This window comes from Pogoniulus pusillus, chromosome 5 (genome assembly GCF_015220805.1).
Source record: "Pogoniulus pusillus isolate bPogPus1 chromosome 5, bPogPus1.pri, whole genome shotgun sequence".
In the NCBI taxonomy this organism is placed as follows: Eukaryota; Metazoa; Chordata; class Aves; order Piciformes; family Lybiidae; genus Pogoniulus; species Pogoniulus pusillus.
The window spans coordinates 25554225-25575451 of record NC_087268.1 but is presented as its reverse complement, the minus strand read 5'-3'; the positions used below and the strand labels follow the sequence as shown (position 1 = coordinate 25575451).

The window sequence follows — 21227 nt, the reverse complement described above, 5'->3', positions numbered from 1 at the left end:
TCTCTGGTTCATTCAAGTGAGAGCAACGTTGGTAAGAGCTGATAATGCATTAATGGCCAGATTTTCTACTCTGATAGGCTGGACTGATGCTATTCTACCATCTGTACAGATTTCATCCTTCTCAACACAGAAGTGTGTTAAGTGACAATTAGCATAAAAGCAGCTGCAAGTGCTTACTGTAGGGTAATTCATTAATATCCAGTTTGGCTAAATCACAGAGATTCTCTTTTCTCTCTTCTCACAGTACTTATGCTGTTTCCCTTGTTACTGCATTAACATAAGTTGCAGAAAGTAGAACTGATATGAACTCTGCTGCCAAAGCACTCAGGAATCCATATGCCCTCTCACACTCAACCGAACTAGTGTTGATGGTAATAATTAATCACTTATAAGAAGCCTAAGTTACAAATACAAAATCTTTGAATATATGCCAACTGTTACTGTTGGTTTCTTGTTCTAAATTACCATAAAGCAGATGAGCTCCAGGGCTCCAGGCTGACAAACATATACTGTAGCAATATCTAGCCCACGAGTTCATCTTCTGGATATATGTTTGAGGTCTCTGCTATAATGAAGAGCGATGTATAGATTATGAAGTGGATGTATTCCATACTGTGTGTGTGGATGCTTCACTCACAGCTAGATTTTAAGTGCCTTTAGCTGTCCTCCTGCAGTAAGTGCTGAGCTTCCCTAGAGGTCCACAGTGAGGCATCGGTGGTTTTGAAGCATCTGGAGTTTACATTTGTTTCCAGAAGATAGCTGTCTGCAGTAAGTGCTGCCTTCAGCTTGCTTCCATACAGCAAGGGCAGGACATTGGTAGCAAAACTCTGCCTCGTCTGAAGGCAACAGCAAGTTTTTCAGAGGTTCCTCTTACAGCTGTTTCTGGCAACTCAATGCTGTATAGAAACTGAAGGTCAGGTCTCAGCAGCAAATCGATGATGCGTAATGTTCTTGCGCATGGAAGAGTTTGGGGGATGATACAAACCCCACTCCATTTAAGCCAATAAAGTGACAACACCAAAACAGTCTGACCACAATAAGCACTTCTCATGTGTTTAGGATTTTTTTGTTTCAGAAGGCACAAGTGGATTTAGGTTTAACAAAGCTCATTAAAAGTTAATGGAAAAAAGCACATCCACCAGTGAGTCAGTCACGCTCATCCTCTGTGCCTCTTTGTCTGCTAGGCAACATAAACTCATGTGAAGAGAGCCATTAGCATCCAGCAACACACAGGAGGAGCAACAGATGCACAGTCACTAGGTCCAGAATTCAAGTTTGAGGTGAATCAAATAGAAAGACATACCCTGTAGAGCTAACCAAAAATCCAAACTATTAAGTGCAGTTCTCTCAGGTTACTCACAGAACAGTATTGACTGCAAACAACACCAGCCTTTTCCAGCCTTTTTTTTTCCTGGGTGGGGACAAAGGAGAGAGAAAGTCTCAACCTGACTTAGCAGAAGTACTACCTCCCCATCAGCTATCAGCTTGCTTCCCTGCTGTCTGTGCTACGTAACTAAGTTGTGTTGGGCAGATTTATGATTTTGAACCCAAGAAAAGTACCATCACAAGCCAGTATGCTATGCCAGGGCTCATGAGGAAACGTAAAGAGGTATCTGTTGGGCTTCTGATGCTTCTTATGTAGATGGGTGCCTGACTTCATCTGAAGCTGAGTGCCTTAGCCAAAATATGCAACATAACCAAGAGGGCTTCCTAAACCCTCACGTAGAGGAGCTGAAGATCAGATCCTTAATCAGTCAAAATGAATGTGAGCTGGCACACCCATTGGCAGAATTGTGTCCTGATCACTACCTGGCTAGCTCCTACTGATGCTGTTGTGCTTTGTATGATAAGATTTCTGTTTGTAGAGAAGGGTTTTGGAACAGGGACATAGGGAAATTCTTTTCTTCATGCTCCAGGGTCCAATATACCTGGTAAAACTTGCGCCCTCTATGCAGCCTCTCCTGTGGAATTTCCTTGCCTAAAGTTTTCAGAGTACATGCAACAGTGACAAGAAAAGTCAAGTCGCTGCTTGCAAATGATCCAGTGGCCCACAGCCCTGTGTTTGCCTCAGCAGCAGCTAGCAGGTGCAGCAAGAGTGGTCAATGTCAGCAAGGAATAAAGCATTGACATGTCTTATCTGAGCAGTTTCCATGTTGATCCATTTCTGATGTCATTTTCTTCTTCTCTTTTAAAGGGAAAAGTGATGTAGAGCCAAAGAGTCCAGAGAAAAGTGCAACCAATACGTCGTAAGTCACTTTTGTGATTAAGATTGGAGAAGGCAGCTGTGTTTTTATGAGATTTGTTGGGCAAAATAGAATTTGTTTGTTTTCATTAAGATAAAGTGCTTTCACTGATGCTTTTCTTAAAATGGCTTTTTAGATAATGACTGAACATTAATTATGCCTAGAACTTTTGCCTGCTAGTGAGTTGGGGATCTTTGCAAGTGGAGGATCTCCATATCGTGCTGAATAGCTAAGAGATTATTCTTGTGGCTGTGCGAGGCTGGTCTTTTCAACCTTACTTCAACATTACCTTAATGCCACTGGAGTTTGTCACACTTGCTAAAAAACATCATGTCACATATGCCTTTGATGTACTGATGTAATTTTAAAAGTCTGCAGTCTGCAGCTTCACCTCTGAATTACTTGAAATCCAATTACAGCTATCTCTAGTCTCTCACGATTTTGTTGATGTTTTTGAATTAACAAAAGAAGTCGAGAAATAGATAGGAGCAGGCACTTGTAATATATCAGTGTTCACCTTCATTCTAGTGCAACAATAGAAGCTTTTACCATTTTTAACTCTAGTATACAAAGGACTGAATTGTTTTGCCAGCATAAACCCGCCTATGAAACGGATATGCTGGAAGTTAAAAAAAAGAGTGTCGTTCTCTCAAGCTGAGCTTGATAAGTGAATTTCTGTAATAACTACCAGTGAGGAGCACTGTGAATTTCTGCAAAACCATTCACCTTTTTAATCGCGTTTGAGGGAGAGAAGTTCTTGTAACAGCCAGTCATGTGAATTTTAAGAGTGCATCTTGCCCATAATTTATGGTTTTTTGATGCCTGTTATTTAAATTCAGAGCTTTCTATCAAGTAAATCTTGCAAAGTGTCACCATTTGTTACATGGCCAAAAGTAGTCACAGAAGGAGGTACAATAACAGTGATTTATTGTGGGGTGTTTTGATTTCTGCTGCAAATACGCATTAAAAATCTCCTGGAAATGAGTCTAGAAGAAAAGATTTGACATGGTGTAAGGAATGGCTTGCCCAGATTGTGTTGTGGAATGTAATTACAGTATGTGAGCATATTTAGCCAAACTTATTAAATGAATTAAGCATTAGCAGCCTTATGCTTTCTGATAGCTGAGAATGGTTAATAGAATGTTTCCCAATAATTGCCATTTTAAAGTATAATATTGCAATAAAGACCAAAAGAGGAAGAGTTTTAATGCCATCTGGAGGTATTTTTGAGAAATGAACACATTTATTTTTGCTGATATTTAGCAATATGTAAAATATAAGCCATCCTCAAAATAGATTTTTCCAGATAGATGGTGTTTTATTGATGCCTTTTCACTTTTCTTCTTTCTCCTACACTGGGTTAAAATCACATAGGATCTCTGAACCTGCACAGGGATGTCTCTGAACCTCGAATATGGATTCAGAGATATACCCCAGTATGTTTATGGTTTTGAGACCACATACTGTGTCACATAGTGTGGTGTATTAGTCAGCAGACTTGAGAATCTAGTTAGGTTTAAAAGCTTCTTACCTAATAAATTATCTTAGTACAACCTTCTGAAACTGTGCTGTCCACTAGATGTAGTATATTTATAACACCTTTGTTATAGTGTATTATAATGCTTAATATATTTGGCATTATAATGCTTATCTTTAAATTGTTACTATATGCTAAGGCTATCCCACAGCAGACACTGGTTCCCAGAAAAAAATTTGGTAGTAGAAATGACTGGTTACGATTGCAAAATCACTTCATTTGAGAAACAGAGGCCCTTCTAAATTGAGAAATTGTTTGTATGGAAAAGGAGACAAGAAAAAGGTGGAGATTAGAGGAAGGAAACCAAAAAGTGCTGTGCCAGGAGGAGGAAGAAAATGAGAGGGTTACAACTAAGAAGGAAGGAAGAAAGTGAATTGCAAATGCCAATTTTTCAGAAAAAAGATGCAAAACTGAGAACAGTGAAAGAGAAAACAAGGGTAAACACTGGAAACAAGAATGAAGGGAGAAAAACCTATTAGTAAACTCAAATATATGTGTTATTGAATAGAGGGCCGAACTTGGCAAAACAACTAGTCTTTCTTGTAATCAGACTCCAAAGAAAGACAGAAAGAATTAAAGCTACTGTTGACTTTTGGGTGGCAAAATTGTTTACCTGAAAGCTGCGTAGGTGGTATTTCATGAATGCCTTCTGTAAATATGCATAATAGAGGTGGTAATTGTGGACTTCCAATTCAAGATCTGTTTTTGTTTGTTTGTAACTCAAAAATAATTCTTTAGAGGATCCTTGGGAGTAACTTTGCAATGTTTAACTTTTAGATGTTTTTCTTCTTTGTGTAACACAATCTTCATACTTAGGTTTGCTGCACTGCCTTTTTACATGTTGTGCAAGGGAACATATATACATTAAACTGCAATTTTAGAAGAATTGATTTACACTTTTACTAAGCTAAGGAGCTTTACCTAAAAACAGATTTCTGAAAATGGTAACTAAATCAAATGGTATTCCTGGTGTTATATTATTATTAATAGTAACAGTAGCAGTAGTTATCTAGAGAAGTTGTGGATGTCTCCTGCCTGGAAGTATTCAAGGCCAGGCTGGATGGGGCTTTGAGCAACCTGGGCTACTGGAAGATGACTGTAGCAGCAGAGTTGGAACAAGATGATCTTTAAGTTCCATTCCAACCCAAACCTTTCTGTGATATTTGAATGTTATAATGAAGTAAATTAACTCATCTTGATATGTAGATGCACACTTATGCTGTGGTTCTTTTTCTGCTACCTTCTGTTGGCCTTTCCCAGGTTTCTTCTCTTTCCTATCTTCTTCTAGGACAGACTTTTACCCCTGGTTCTCAGGTAGTCACAAATACAGACTTTTCATGTTCTTATGGTGATGTCACAGCTTGCACTTGTGCACAAGATGCACAACCGGGACCTGCAGTGCATGTGTACACATGGATGCATGACTGTGTGCCTGCACCTGTCTACAGAAATGGATGCTCTGCTCCCTGCGTTCATGGAGGTGAGCATGCCATTGCACAGCTGGATGCTCCCTTTTAGCACCCCTGCCAGAAGTTGCCAACTGGACTCCTTCAACGCTTTCGAGAGGGAGCTGGCAGGGATGTGTAAGGAGAGAGGTATGTGAAGGGCACAAACACTGCTAGGGGTCCCTGTGGATAAAAAAAGCCTGCACCCTCTTGTGAGGTGTCACTCCTTTGAGAGTGTCCTGAGGAGTTCACTTGGCAACTAATAGCAGAGGTGCTAAAAAGGAGTGACATTGATGTAGCAGAAGTGGCAAGTTCAGGCCTGACCAGGAGAAACCGTGGATTCATTTCACTATGAATCAATGTTCCCTTGTGAAAATGGAACAAACAGCAACAAAAAAACCCCACAAAACAAGTCTTGTTGGCCTAGATAAAAATAACATAAAAGACAAAGAAGAGAAAATTAATGTTTCTTTCTTGCACATGTCTTTTTTATTTTCCTCAGACATGTTACAAGCTGCACACTCAAGCCAAGCTTATATGACTCAATGGCAGTTAATTCATCTCTGGTGCAGATTTACTACCTCCATCCAAACATTATTTATGCAGCTTCAAAGGACAGGTTGATTACCCTCCTGAATCAGGCAGTGAGGCGCTTGTGAACTAGGCATTTACATGAAGTCTTCACTCATGATGTTGCTCCTGCCTTGTCCACTGGGCTCCAGGTCCTCAGAAACAGATATAACTTCAAACCCCAGGGCCAAATGTGGTACCAGTAGCCTTCAAGAGTATAGAAATCTGGAGTGCAGGATGCATGGTGACCTGTTCAGAGGGATTTGAGTACAGTAAATGCATCATTCTGAATAGCATTATATGTGGGTTTTTTTCTCCTGTATGCAACCCCTAAATACACTTGTTGTGACATAGCTGTCCAATGATAACATTAGGAAACTGGTATGCATTAGGTGATACACACAAATGATGCAACATCCTAATAAAGCAGATAAATAAGGGCATTTTTTATAGTGGTAGAGATGACTAAGATGGATGTAAGAGAATGGGAATGGTTCAAAAGCAAGAAAGAAGTCTAAGCAGAGCTGTGTCCTTTTGCATAATACTCCTGTGGCTTTCACTGCCTCAACATGTACAGTTACCTCTTGAGCTGGCACTGAAAAATTGCAATAAAAGGTACAAACAATACAAAGGTGCTAAGCTGGCTGCAGTCTTCCCAAGCTCATTCATGTTCCTTGTAACTGAATGCTTTTAAAGCTACGAGAGTTCTGGGTTTGCAGAGGGCTTTTGTTGCACTCAGTATAGATAACTCCCTATGGGTCATCCGGTTACACCTGCACTGAGCGTTTCTAAACTTTTAGGAGCGTTCAGACATATTCAGCAATGTTGCATTCTTTTAGGTTGGTGATAAAAGGTTTGATTTTCAGTGGTCAGAAAACTTTAGTGGATTTTGTTACAAAACATCTAATTTATATTAAAATCTTTTCTCCCCCTGCGGCTGCCGGCTGTAGCCTGAAAGGACTGCATTAAGGATTGGAGGAGGGATGAAGCAAGAGTTCTCTTCTGTTCTTTACTATATTCAGTTACAAGATTATAGTCTTTCTTTGGCAAAAAAAACCCATGCTTTCAGTAAACCTTGGGATGTTGCAATTAAAACTTGCGATTTTATAACACTTTTGTGCAAGGAAAAGTGATTCCAACCAGTGTGCGTCTTTCAGAGGACCTGGCAGTGTCATAGAAACTCCTCCCTGAGCTGGAGGTCTGTGATCTTCCATCCTCCCATGTGCAAAATATGGCAATAACTCAAAAATGGCACCAACAACACAAAGCACTCAGCAAGACTCCCGCTCTTGGGATGACTTTCGATGTGCTGCCTGTTGTGATGTTCTTCAGTACCTTTGTGTTTGTAAATGATTTCCAGCCTGGACTACCCAAGGTTAATCATGCCTGACTCTGATTCACTGCTATGCATTTACCTCAACATTTCTAGTGCACTTACTTAATGGTATCAGGGCTAGCAACCAGATACCTTGGTGCTGTCTCTTTATTATCCCTCCCACAATTGTTTTCATGCCGAGCTGCTCCAGACTTTCCCCTCCCTTTTTACAAGAGAATTAACTAAGATTGAGGGAGGCTTTTATAATTTATGACACTTATGCAAGTTTTGTCCTTTGCTAATGCTCTCTGAGAATGGCACTGATCTCAGTGTATGTGTTTACTTGCTTTCTTTTGCCACACTGTAATAGATGTTGTCTCTGTTCCTTCTCTGCACTGGTCACAAGCATCACTGGGAGAATAATTTTCTCAGGAGGATCTTCATTAACAGTACTAAATTTAGCAGCTTCCAAGCTGCCCATTTGCAGACATTAGTGCTAGAGTCTCTTGCCCATTCAGCAGTTACTCATTGTTCTCATCACCCTGATTCTCCTTGAGAAGGAAATAGGAAACGGGCACTCAGGGCAATGTCATTGCTGTTCTTGCTTGATGTGACCTACCTCTGTACTGGCACAGACATTGCCTGTTGGTTTCTTTTCTTCCTCTGTTTTCTCCTGCTCCTTGTATCTTCAGTGACTCACAGACAGTTATTCAACAGACAAGAACTCCTGCTGATGTCCCCTTCTGCAGATGGGAGGACTGAGGCAAAGGGGGTTACAAGGTGCTTCCAGAGAACAGAGGTAGCCTCAAATACAAGAGATTAGATTGAGCAAATACTGCCAATGCACCATCCAGCTCTTAGACTGGGAGATTTGCCTCTCACATTTGGCTGGGGTGGTCTTGATCTTCAGTTTCCCAGGGAACAACTGCAACCTGGTTGAACACAGGAGCTGAAAAAATAGCCTTAATACAACCTCACTTCAAAAAGCCTAATGCAGATTATTCAAAGTTAGCCCTAACTTTCCCCCATCTAAAATAATAATTAGACTATCACAAAGACTATCTCATTAGTATTTGTACAAGCTGTTGAAAAAATGTAGTGTTCTGTAAAAATGGCTAAGTACCTCACTCAGAAACATAAAGGAAATGAGTGGTAATTCCAAGTTTGTAAAGTCAGACTTAGGTAGTAAGTGATATATGCCCTCAGGAGTGCCAGGTGGAGAGAGATGGGGAGTGGCAGCTGCTGTCTGTCCCAGGTACCTGCAGATCTGGTGAGCATGGACAGTCCCTGCCCCATCACCACTCTCCAATCTTCCTCCCCAGAGTTTCAGTCTTGGCCAAGGGATCACTCAGTTTAAATTAGAGGGACTTGAATTTGTCTTGCTGAATTAAAGAGAAGGATATCAAAAATGAAGGGAACAAAGCATGCAAACTGCACAGGGAAGAAGCACTCCAGCAATACATTTACCATATCCTTCTCTTAGTTTGCCAAAAGGAACATTATGTGTCAACAACTACCTGAAGGGTGGTTGTGGCCAGGAGGAGGTTGCTGTCTTCTCTCAGGTGGCCAGCACCAGAACAAGAGGACACAGCCTTAGGCTGCGCCAGGGGAAATTTAGGCTGGAGGTGAGGAGAAAGTTCTTCACTGAGAGAGTCATTGGACACTGGAATGGGCTGCCCGGGGAGGTGGTGGAGTCACCGTCCCTGGGGCTGTTCAAGGCAGGATTGGACGTGGCACTTGGTGCCATGGTCTAGCCTTGAGCTCTGTGGTAAAGGGTTGGACTTGATGATCTGTGAGGTCTCTTCCAACCTTGGTGATACTGTGATACTGTGAAGTTAGTCAAACCACTGAAGACCTAACAGATGGTTCTGGAGGACATGGAAAGAGTGAAATCCCTGCAACTGTGGAAGTCAGTTCTGTATAAAGGACTGCTCAAACTTCTGTGGGTTTTTAACCTCCTTTAGCTTTCAGATTGAGATACCATGGGAAATTCCCAAACAGTCTTCCACAGTTCAGATTGTGGGCATTTTAGACAGGAAGGACACATGCAGTAGACACATTGGCCAATGATTTGGTGGCGCCTGTTTTAGTTACTCCATGGGCTCTATTGAGCACTGTCAAGAGCCTATCAGCCAGCTCATAAGCCACAGATGGCACTCCACTGCTGAGAAATGCAACTTCTGAGGGATGGCAGACAATTTGAAATTACATCCTTTTCAGTGAAATTTTGGGATGTATTGTTTCTGAAAGCATCAGTGCATCCATGTCTCTGATGTTTCTGAGAGAAGTCTTGCAGTCCATGAAAACAAGCACACAAACAACAACAAGGAAACTAAAACTAACAAATAAAACCAGGAAAAAACCCCATATGATGATGAATGAAGACAGTGTTTTTCAGAATAGTGGAAGTCTTGAGAATTGTAGAAGTGAAAGTCTGGTGTTTATCCATGAACCTAGTCACTGGCAGAAGAGGAAGGCTGGCTTCATTACACTGTTCCACCTATTTACTCGAGCCCCAGCTTTCAGAGCTAACCCCTAGCTAATGCTGTCAGACTGTCACTCTGCTCAGACAGTCTAGCAGGAGCAGCTAAGATTTTTAAACATGCTCCTTGGCTCTCATATTGCCATGAAAAAGTTCTTTTTTCTGCACTCTGCCCTGAAGAATTACTCTCAGTCCATGTATGGAACATTTTTCTGTGTATTAAGTATATAGATGACTAAAAACTGCAATTCCACCCTAACTTTCCACTTCAAGAAGCAAAATTATTTCACTTGTGGGATGCATCAGAGCTGCTGTGGTATTGTCACAATGCTGATGTGGACCTTGCCTACCAATTCCTAATGTTTTCTGAGCAGAGTTTTTTACTTTTAATGTACAGTGCTGCTGATAGTTCACAAAAATCTATTGATACTGACAAATTTATCTACTATTGCTGTAAAGGTGTTTTCTTGGACAACATTTTGCTTGCACAGGTCTTGTCTCAGTCTGTCTTTGAGCTTTAGCAAAGTTAAGGAAGAGGTATTAATTGTGATTTTTTTTTATAGACACAGCAGTTGAGGTTAATACAAGTAGAATATCTTTAGATAACATAAAAAGTCATATAAAAAGATCTTAAAAACACGGTGCCTCTAACAGCAGATGAGATGGAGCTTATGTTGTTGGTTTAGAAAGAAAACATCTGGAAGACCACTCTGACTTTATTTGCAGCTGTGGTTTTCCTGAGACAAAATTTAGCTTCTGTTGAGTTTGAGTCAGACAGAAGAAAGCTTTATCTGAGATGTCAACAGCAATGGGGGCAGATGAATGCTAAATAAAAGTGCTCCTGAGGTCCAGAGAAGATTTGTGATGATTGACTTGCATGAGGTGTGATAGGGCCTTTGCTGTCCTATTTTTAAATGCTAGTCTTCTCTCTTACCAGATAGAGCCAGCAGCTTGAGATAACCACCCTTATCACTGGAGAGCTCAGCACAGACTTCTATTTATAAAGTCCCCTTGATCCAGGCCCTCTTGTTTAGCACCTTCACTTTTACTATCTACCTGTACTCTGCACACAGGAGAGAAAAATAATTAGCCATTGGAAGCTGCCCTTGTTTTGGTGTCACCCTTGGCTCGAAGCTGAAGGAGAAAGTAATTTGTTGCAAGAGAAAGCTTCAAAACAGCAGCTTTTGTCCCATTTGAAAACTTACTAAAATGCTGGGCATTATTTCTAATTTTATACCCAGTCACTTAACATCACTTGGAGAAAAGCTGACTGATTTAAACTGCCTAAAATGTCGTCATTCATGAAGAAATATTTTCCTATATTGGACCAAAAGCTTTTTATTTTTTCCCTTAGGCACTGTTTTCGTTGGACTTCATCATTTGTAAGGGAGTAACTGGGAATTTTAAATGTATTATGGGTTAGCTCTGAATACAGTGGTTAAAGAAGGGTTGCCAGGAAAATCAGGAGATGCAAATACCTGAGAAGCCTTTTTCATCAGAAATGCCACCAGGAAAGCAGGCAACATCGACCTCGCTCTGTGTTTTTCCTCTGAAGAAAATGATAAATGGAAGCTCAGCGTCTCTCACACTGGAGTCTTGATGTGCGTGGTGGTGTTTTGCTGGGCTACAATTCCTGGTTGCCGGGGTAACACGTTTTGGAAATCCTCTACCCTGGAGGAGAGCTGCTGCAACTTGAAACCTGCCTGAGTCGATGCTCAGTGGGGCACCACAACTGCTGGGTGCAGAGGGCTGCCACCTTCGCCAAGCGATCCTTAGGCAGGGAAACAAAATAAAATGGGTCCAAAAGAAGAGAAGGGGGATCAGGAGTGTTCGATGGTTCCAGGCTCTCACGACCTGGGGTTTTTTTCTCTTTGCCATCACCATGTCCTGTCAGCTAAAGGGTGGGGAGTTACCTTGTCCTGAGGTTGAATCTCTGGGTGATGGAAAGGTGAGAGGTGTGTGTAGTGCCTGGAGCGTGGAGAGAGGCAGAGGAGGATGAGGAGGAGAAAAAGAGATACAGGATCCTGGCCAGCTGCCAAGAAAAATAACTGTCGTTCTGCAAAAGAGAAATCCTAAGGCTGAGGTCATAGTATGGAAAAAGTCTGTTTCACAGACCCTCGAGTCTGAATACAAGCCAAGTTTGTTGGTTTTTTGGGTTTTGTTTGGGGTTTTTTAATGGGTTTGAGGTGAATTTTTTTGGTTGTTGTTTTTTAAAATGCAGGTATCATATTCATATTTGAATACTAAAGTTCATTGAGGAATGAATAGATTGTGGAATGTGAAATGCCTTAGTTTTCATCTTTGTTGGTATACAGGTTTTTTTTTAATGACAAGAAAGTGATATTTTGAATGAGGAACTCCCCTTTTTTTTTTCGTTGGGTTTTTTTTTCACTCATTTTACAACTATGAAGACCAAATTAAGAGAATCTAAAGAAATGCCTGTTTATCCCACAGAGTGACCAATTACAAAAGAAAACCCACAACAAAAAAAGAAAGTTTTATAGCTTGGTGGACAACTTATTATTTGCCATGCAAAGCACAAAAAGATACTGAAATCTGAAACTATGATGAATTTTTGTGTGTGGAAAAGTCCTACTGTTCAGCTGTGATGTTTTTAAAACCTTTATGGTAGCAAGCTGACAGTTTCATGGCAAATTACTTCTCATACCTAACTAAACAGATTATTCGAGTTTTTCTGCCTCAGTCTCTGGATTTGGATTAAATATCAGTATGGCTATTTTTTAACGGGGGGAAAAAAACACTCTGGATTTGTTAGGATGTTATTGCAAGCAAGTTTTCTGGTCTTTGATTTGCTAAGCTACAACTGGAGTCTGCCTTCCTCAGGGTAAGAATATTTCCACATTATCATTTCACCTGTGGTATTTTAAGAGGGAGAGAATAAGATATCTCAGTGTGTATTTGGGCTTTGTGCAGTCTGTTCTTTGTTTAGCATGCAGACAAGCTTCATCTCGCAGAAGAGATGTGGGATATATTTATTGGCAATTTAGAATTGATGATAGATTTGACAAGCAAGCAGGGTGACACACTGAAGCTGTCAAAGCTGGAGATGAATCAGGACAAAAGTTTGGATGAGGTGTATTGTTCTGAAATTCGAAGGAGTTTTACTTACAGATCATCCCCAAAATCAAGGCAACTGTATCAGTGACTTGCAATGATAAAAGATAAGTTTTTCCAAGGGAAGAAAAAACCCCCAACAGGTTGGGCTTGGCCCAGGGACTTTTTATGGCAAAATAGTGCAATGAAATGGCATTTCTGCATGCTGATTTTTATTAGTTTTGTAAGATATTTTGTCAGGATTCATCTGTGTTGATTCCCCCTTGCATGGCATAAACGGTAAGTGTCTGTAAGTAGAGAGAAGGAATTCCTTGACATATTGCTTCAGAGATATACTCCAGGAGGTGTAATAGATCAGGTATACCAAATTAGAACAGAATTGATCTGTTATGTGATAAGCATAAAGACTTACTGTGTATTAAATTGTACTAGAATTCAGTGCAACTCTGGGTGAAAAACCTGTGCATTCACCATCAACCTTCCCACTGTCAATGCAAAGCAGACAAATCAGCACAAATAATCTCTTTATTTAATAGGATGATACATTCATACAAAGGATGAGTAAATTACCCTTTTGTACTCTGATGACCAATTCTCGTATCATTTTTAATGGCTGAGGGTACAGAGGAGGCCTTTTGCCTGAAGTACCCTAGGAAGATGAGGCAGGCAATCCAGACAGGCAACCTGGCTTGGTGTAGTTCAGAGTCCCAGCACAGCAAAGAGTGAGGAAAAGGTCTGATTTGGAACCTCAGAACATCACAGAATGCAATCTCAAAAATAATTTGCCATCATTCTGGTCTGTACTGTTTTTAAGTGCTGAAAGTAAGATTTCCTGTGGCTGCTCATGTAAAATCCACATTTTCTCCATAACTTACACAGTCAGTGTAATATGAGACACAAACTTGAATAGTTGCAATCTCTGTAAGCAACAGCAGTTTCTGTAGATTTCTGTGAAAGGAAGAATGAAGTCTTCTGCCACAAACTGTTAGAAAAACCCAGGCTCTTTCTCTGTCACAGAGTAAGGTTTTGATCTCACAAATAATTGTAGACAAGTATGATCCTTTCCAGCAGGACTTCTTTTATCATTTTTGCTGTATGAAAGACCCAGAGTTCTTGTGGGTACCTAGACTTGTGTTTGTGCTGTGCTGCCCATCTCCAATTCAGTTGAAAAGCACTTCACCATGAGCTGTATGCTTTGTTTTTTTGAAGAGTCTGTGTCATTGGCCTGCTACAGTGACTGCACGGGGAAAGACAAAGGGGGGAAAAAGGGGAACTTGTGTTTGTCAGGGTGGAGGTTTGCTTCTCCCCATTCCTCACAGCTGCCACTTGAGCACTGACTATTGCATCTCGCAGCACAGTTATTCCAATGCAGGTCCAGTGAGCAGACAGTCCAACATGAAGGCTAGGAGACAGATGGTGCCTCAGAAGAGGCATCTCTTCCTCCTCTGAAAAGTGCTGCTTTTTCAGGCTTTGTATTCAAAGGAAAGAAACTTCTCCCTGATCCTTTTCCATAGGTTTCCTTGCTCTTTAAGAGTGGTTGGCTGATACCACTCTTTTGCAAGCATGCTAACCCTCCAGCACCCAGGGCAGGCTCCTATGATTGATGCTGAGTAGCTAGTCAGGAACCAAACTTCCATCCCTGAAGCCTGGGAGGCAGTGAAATAGAGAGAAATGTAAAGATTAGCTATTAGCTAGTAACTGACAGGGTTTTTTGAGTTTCATCATTACATGTGACACATAAGATGAAACAAATAGATAGACATATGAAATACATAAACAGTAAGACATGAGAACAAAGCTGGATGGAGAAAGTTAGATTGGTAGAAGGACCTAAAATACCAATATTATTCACAGATGGGCAGATTGTGTTGGGTTGGAAGGGACTCTCAGAGGTCATCTTGTCCAGACCCCTTGCAGGGAGTGAGGACACTGCCAACTAGATCAGGCTGCCCAGGGCCACATGAAGTCTAATCTTGAATTTCTCCAGGGATGGGACCTCAATCACATCCCTGGACAACCTGTAAACTCACTGTAGAGGTATTCCTAACTTCCATATACTTCCTTAAGACAACAGTAGGTGGATGACTCAATAACTGTCATCCCCATGCATTAGCCAGGATTATGAAAAAGCAACAGCCCTCCTTTTAAAGTTATTTTAGTAATGTTGCTAACGTGACCCTGTTGGGCTCAGTGATGTTGCAGAGCTATGAATTCACTATGAGAAGAACAACTCATTCTGTGCCCTGAAGAAGACAAAAGCCTTGCAGCCTACCTGGAAAGCAGACACCTCTTTCTCAAGCCACTTATTCTTTTCTACCTGAGAAAAGTTAAAATCTCATTTTAATTCTTTTCATCCACTAGTCATCCACTCAGAGTTTTATCCAAATAAACCTCTGGTTCTTTTCAAACAACATCTTAAATAAGAGTTGCATTAGCTTTAAAGACTCACCAAGGACAGAGCAGTCCAGGCTGACACTTGGTTTCCAACAGGGAAGCAACTGCATAAATCTTATCCTTCAGTTCTGCAGCTCAGTTAAGTATTTGATGTCCTGAGAAACTGCTGCCTCCAAAAGCCAAGGAGTCTCCAGGTCCCATTACCATCTTTGGCCATCAGACACAGTGATATTCAGAGACTTTCTACTCATCACACTATGTTACACAACTCTTCCTCTCTTCCCTGCCCACAGAGCTGGTGAAATTAAATAACATGAAAAATTAACCCCGCCGTTGTTGGTGTGTGGCTAGGTAATGTGTGGCCTCATTTGCAGCTACAGGAGAATATGTTTGATGCTTTGGTGGTGGTGGCTCTGTGTGTGGGGTGGGTGGAGAGGCATCCAGGAGCACAAACCCTGGGAGCACTTCTACACCCCCACATCCTTGCCTATTCTCTAAGTACCCTCAGGCATTTCAGACCCTATGGACAGGACAATTTCTGAATTATCTCTCCCTCAACCTGCTGTACATCTCATGCCATGCACCACCTCTGCTGATTTTCTTTTCCATTTTCTTTCTTACTGCACCCTTTCTGCTGCTCTTCAAACAATTCTATCCCTGTTTTGTCAGGTTCATCCCCCACCATGTTTTTCCTTCTTACTTTTCACCTCTGGTGGCCCTTCCCTTCTCCATGTCCCCAGGCCTTCTGAAAAACAGAAAAGAAATACAGATATATATGTATTTAGGGATACAGAAATATACCCACAGCAGCTTGGATTCCTCGATTAGTGTTTACACTGCCTCACTTGCTACTTTCTTCTTTATCCCTTGATTCCTCTGTCATGTCATCTTTGCTTCATGGTAAATCACTAAGTGGAGGACTAACTTTTAGTGCCTTTGTCCAATGCCCAAGTGTTGCCCCAATCTTCCTTTGAGGCACATAGTTTTCCAATAATTCTCTTTAAAGAATTAAAAAATACGGATAATTTTTTTACTTAGCTACAGAACACTTTCCTTTTACAACTTCCAGCTTGATTGACAAATAGGTTTATTTAATCAAATTGCCCTTTTTGTCAGTATATTATTTAATGAGAGAGTTCTTTGTTTTGGGGTTTGGTTTTTTGGTTTGTTTTTGATTGCATAGGAAGTGTGGAAGCATTTGAGAATTTCTGATGTGCTATTTACTCATCCATTATGTTCGGAATCAATTTAATTTCGATGTCGGCAGTGGAATTAATAATCATAGAATCATAGAATCAACCTGGTTGGAAGAGACCTCCAAGATCATCCAGTCCAACCTAGCACCCAGCCCTATCCAGTCAACTAGACCATGTTATCTGTCATGGTATGATCTATTTGGGGATTTTCTCAGCAAACCAGGATATAACACACACACATACACACACACCACACCACCCCCCCATTTTTTCACCAGAGAAGGAAGTTTTAAAAGGAAGTCAAAATTTAACATATTTTTGTTTAGATTATCCCTTCCAGACTGCTGGTAAAGGCTCACCTTTTCAGGCTTTAATTCAGCACTGAGTCAGTGACATGAAATCCTTTACTAGCATGAATTATCTCTACGATTTTTCCCCACTTATTTTGATTCTGAGTTTCTCAAACACTCCCTCATCAAAGTGCTTCCTCCATTCCTGGGGGGGAAGGAAAAAAAACAAACCACTCCTAGCCTTCCAGAGATAATGTAAAATCTCCTTTTGGCAGTCATGTTAATTTGGGATGACTTTGTTCTATTTTTAGTCTTGCATCTCACCATCAGATGAACGAACTCCCCATGTGAGAGCAGGGAAGTGCCTGAGCAGATGGATGGATGGGAGGAGGTGGACAGGGCCTGAGTCTGGTTTCTGTTCCTTTCAGATTTCCTTTGGTTCTGTGGTTGTATCCAGCCTCACATAAGTAAATAACTGATAAATTAATATAACCTTCCAGCTGATACATTTGTTAAGTACCAAGACTTTTTTATATAACTAGTTTTTATCTAACTGGTGCAGTAACTATTAAAGGAATTGCTTTTTAAATAAAACACATAAGAGAAATTTTTTAATCCTTCACTGTTCCTTAAAATGTTTTAGTGCCTCATTAATTCTTGATTAGCCTGGTTGTTAAGAGGCCATTATTATGTGGTAATAAGGTGTAGGAAATTACCTCTAGGGCTACAGTCATGTCACACAGACCTGCTATAGTTAGCACTTCATCAGGTGCTGAGACCAAGTGCCGGTGATGTAAATTAGGGGTTCCCTGCCTGGTGGTGGGGCTCACGATGGTGGTCCTGTGTGATGGGGTGTTTTTTGAGATGATGTGAGTCCTCTGGCACAGAAAAATGGGAAAGATCTGACAAAATATAACCCTCTCAGCAGCCTCCTGTCCTTCAAGGGCTCTCCAATCTTGCTTTTGGCAAAGCATAGAAACTGCTATAAAACAGTGGAATAAAATTACTTGCAATTACATGCATTTAAGTAATTTCAAATATGCCTGAAGCTCATGCAGATGGAAGTCCACTCTCCACTGTATGATTTATTAAGCAGAAAGTGTCATAGGAGTTTTGGGGTGAGTCCAGCCCAATATTCCTAAACTAATGACCTCCTCAGGTCGTTAGTATTTCTTTCAAACACACAACTCCCCTCAAAGCTTGGTAAAGCTAATCATTATTATCCTTTCACAAATAGGAAAATGAGCCCTAAGGGTTATTTTTATTGTAATTTGCTGCAACATTAATCAGCATTCTGAAGAAGAGACATACTTGGATGTGCCAGGCTGTATATATTTATTTTTCAGTACGTATAATGCCTTTTTTTTCTTTCTCCAAATCTCTTTTGAGGATGATGCTTTAATGCTCACAATACGCAGCTCCCATTCATTCCCTGTACAGGGAGCTAATGCAATAGGGCAGCTTCACTGTCTTTGAAAAGCACCAAAGATGCTAAGAATGAAAAACACAAAGTGCTCTCTTGCTAGTATTTTCCTCCTTATTCCTTGCTGGCTTTTGATCTTCGCACAGCAGATGAGGCACAGTCCTTGGAGGATGGAGAGCAGCTTGGCACCAGCGTGGCTGCTGTCACTCTGCCAGCATGCAGGGGTGACACCCTGCAGGCTATGCCAGCACCTGCTCACCTACTTCTTGCTGTCGGGTTTCAGAGGGCATTCACACCTCAGGAGTGGTGTCAGGCCAGCCTTGCAGGAGATCCCCATTCTGAGAGGCTCATGTTGTACTTGGAACTCCCAAAACAGGGCTAAATCGTGGTGGTTATTAAATAGCTAGGGTGGTTGCTGCTTGTTCTTTGGGCTGTGTGTAGCTGTGTCCCTTCTCCCATCCCAGAGCACCACCCTGGCATTCCTTAGGGGATAGACCATGAGCTGCAAGCGCTGGAGAAGGGCAACTGCTGTTCATGTGTGTTTAACCTCATCAGCCTAAGAGCTGAGGCAGTAGATGGCAGTCCCTGTACTTGTTACAGCTGCCTCAGGAGTCAAAGTAGCCCCAAGACCTGTGCAGGCCAAGGGCACTGCTCCCCCTCATCTCAAGCCACCAGATCCCAGAACAGCCAGAAGGGCACAAGCACTGCTCCAAGCCAATTCTCACTGTGAGGGAGGACACCCCACCATGGTGCTCAGCTTTGGCTGATTTTGGATGTGCCTGCCTGCCCTCCTACTCACAGAGCCGTACTGGTGCTGTGCCGGTGGCATATTCAGCCCCTGCAAGGAGTACCATGCTGGCAGCAGACTGCCTCTCTGACTGACAAGGCACCATGACCCCAGCTGTGGGTGGCATTTCATATGCAGCCCCAGTGGTCCCAAGGAAGGCATCTATCTGCTGCTGCTTCCTATATCTGCTGAAATGTGTTTTGTAATTATCTCGAGACAATAATCAGCAACAAATTGTCATGACTTTTAAAAGCATAGGGGAAAAACTTCGCTAGAAAACCCAAGTACTTAAAGGGTTCTTCTGAGTGCAGTTTCAGATCTCATGAGAACAAATTACAGGAGCAATTATAGCCCAAGCCAAAGACTGCTACGAGTTCAGAGCTGCATCAGTGTGGCACTAAAGAATGTAAAGAGTTAACAGTCTCAGCATGACAAAAGTTTATTTAATCCTACTCTAAACAAGCAGCATAACAAATCCTTGTTAGCAGTGAATGATCTCTCACATGAAGCTTGAAATAATCAGATTTTCATTTAAAATACTAAAATAGGTCAAATGCTACAGGTTCTTCTGGCAGAAATTCGAAGCGTCTGGTGCAATTCTGTTTTGCATCTGTAACGTTTTACTGATGGATAAATGAGTTCACAGTATCACAGTATCACCAAGGTTGGAAGAGACCTCACAGATCATCAAGTCCAACCCTTTACCACAGAGCTCAAGGCTAGACCATGGCACCAAGTGCCACGTCCAACCTTGCCTTGAACAGCCCCAGGGACGGCGACTCCACCACCTCCCCGGGCAGCCCATTCCAGTGTCCAATGACTCTCTCAGTGAAGAACTTTCTCCTCACCTCAAGTCTAAATTTCCCCTTTTCAAGAGGGCATGCATATTTGCCAGAGAATTACAGACTCCTAAGTGTTGACATACTCTGCTCCAATAGCTCTGCTGTGCTCTGATAGAAGAAATATTGTTGTGTATAGAAAGATACTGTTTTGACACTTTATCACCTTCCCATCTTGTCTGTGGCCTTCTTTCCATGTAACATTTGCTCCTTGTGTAGGGGCATAGCATTTGCTCCAGAGGTGAAGCAGAGGCTGAAGAGCATAAGATCATAGAATCATAGAATCAGTCAGGGTTGGAAGGGACCACAAGGATCATCTAGTTCTAACCCCTCTGCCATGGGCAGGGACACCCTACCCTAGAGCAGCCTGGCCAGAGCCCCATCCAGCCTGGCCTTAAACACCTCCAGGGACGGGGCCTCAACCACCTCCCTGAGCAACCCATTCCAGCCTCTCACCACTCTCATGCTGAAGAACTTCCTCCTCACATCCAGTCTGAACCTACCCACCTCCGCCTTTGCTCCATTCCCCCTAGTCCTGTCACTCCCTGATATCCTGAAAAGTCCCTCCCCAGCTTTTTTGTAGGCCCCCTTCAGATACTGTTGTGCTGTTGTGTCGTGGCTACATCTGGAGCAATGCGGATGTGCTCCCAGTCAGGACCTGGATTTTCATTTCCCAGTTCTGGATCTGATCGAACAGGATGACTTTGGAGAAAAACAGTGAATCTCTTCATCACAGTTTCCTCTTTCCAACTGGATGAGAATATCCTGAGTGTCTTTACTGTTGACCTTGCAGGGTGTTCGGAGATGGACCTACAGAGAGTTCTCTTGTGGGAAAATAGTGTGGTGGAATACAGCTCGAGGATAAACTGCTACCTGTCTTCATAGGATGGGTCCTATTCCATACTAGTTAGTGATCCTGATAATAAGGAAAGTAAGTGTTTGTGCTTCAGCTAAAAGGAGCAGTTTGAGAAAACAGCTATGAGAGCATTCTGGCAGACCTGTTCACTGTCCCTTCTTCCCTGACACTGCTTTAACTTGCATATAAAGTTCAAGGCATTTATGAAAGTACTTAGTGAGGGCTGTTTGCTGCATCTTTGTAACAGTGAGAACTTTTCTACTGTTAGTGTGAGGATACTAGCACACTGAAAAATAAAGAATGGTTTCTTCAGACTATTAAAGACTCTGCTGGAGACCATTTAAAGGTTTATGGAACTTCTGGAAAGTTATTTACATATTCTGAAGGTCTTTATTGACAGTCTCCTCCATAAGCAAGTCTCCTTGCTTGTTTTGTGTAGTATTTTCAATCAGCCATCTCTGCTGTCTTCAGTGCACTAAAAAAATGTAAGTACCTGATAAACCACATACATCTGAAGTATTTTATCAGTTTAAAAAATCATTTCCCTTGAATATAGTGGACTAAATTAATTGCTGATGAAACTGGTTTTACTAGAGTGACACTGGTGTTAAAACTAAACCATTGCATTTAGTTAAGGACATCTACTGACCAGGAACTTTCTTAATACTAAAATGAATCCTTTAGAAGAGTTATCCCTAGTAGTTATGACTTTTTAAATACAGATTGCATATTATAGACATAGTATTTGCTTGCAAATTATTTGTATTTCTGCTAA

General features: G+C 41.5%; 1 protein-coding gene across 2 annotated transcripts in view; it reads left to right on the top strand.

Annotated features, from left to right (window-relative positions):
• The window catches only part of AFF3 (ALF transcription elongation factor 3), a 365042-nt gene that overhangs the window by 219476 nt on the left and 124339 nt on the right, over positions 1-21227 (top strand). For both annotated transcript variants that reach the window (XM_064143584.1, XM_064143583.1), the window contains exon 7: positions 2195-2246. In XM_064143584.1, the coding sequence (XP_063999654.1) occupies positions 2195-2246 (52 nt within the window). The remainder of the gene's footprint in view (positions 1-2194; positions 2247-21227) is intronic.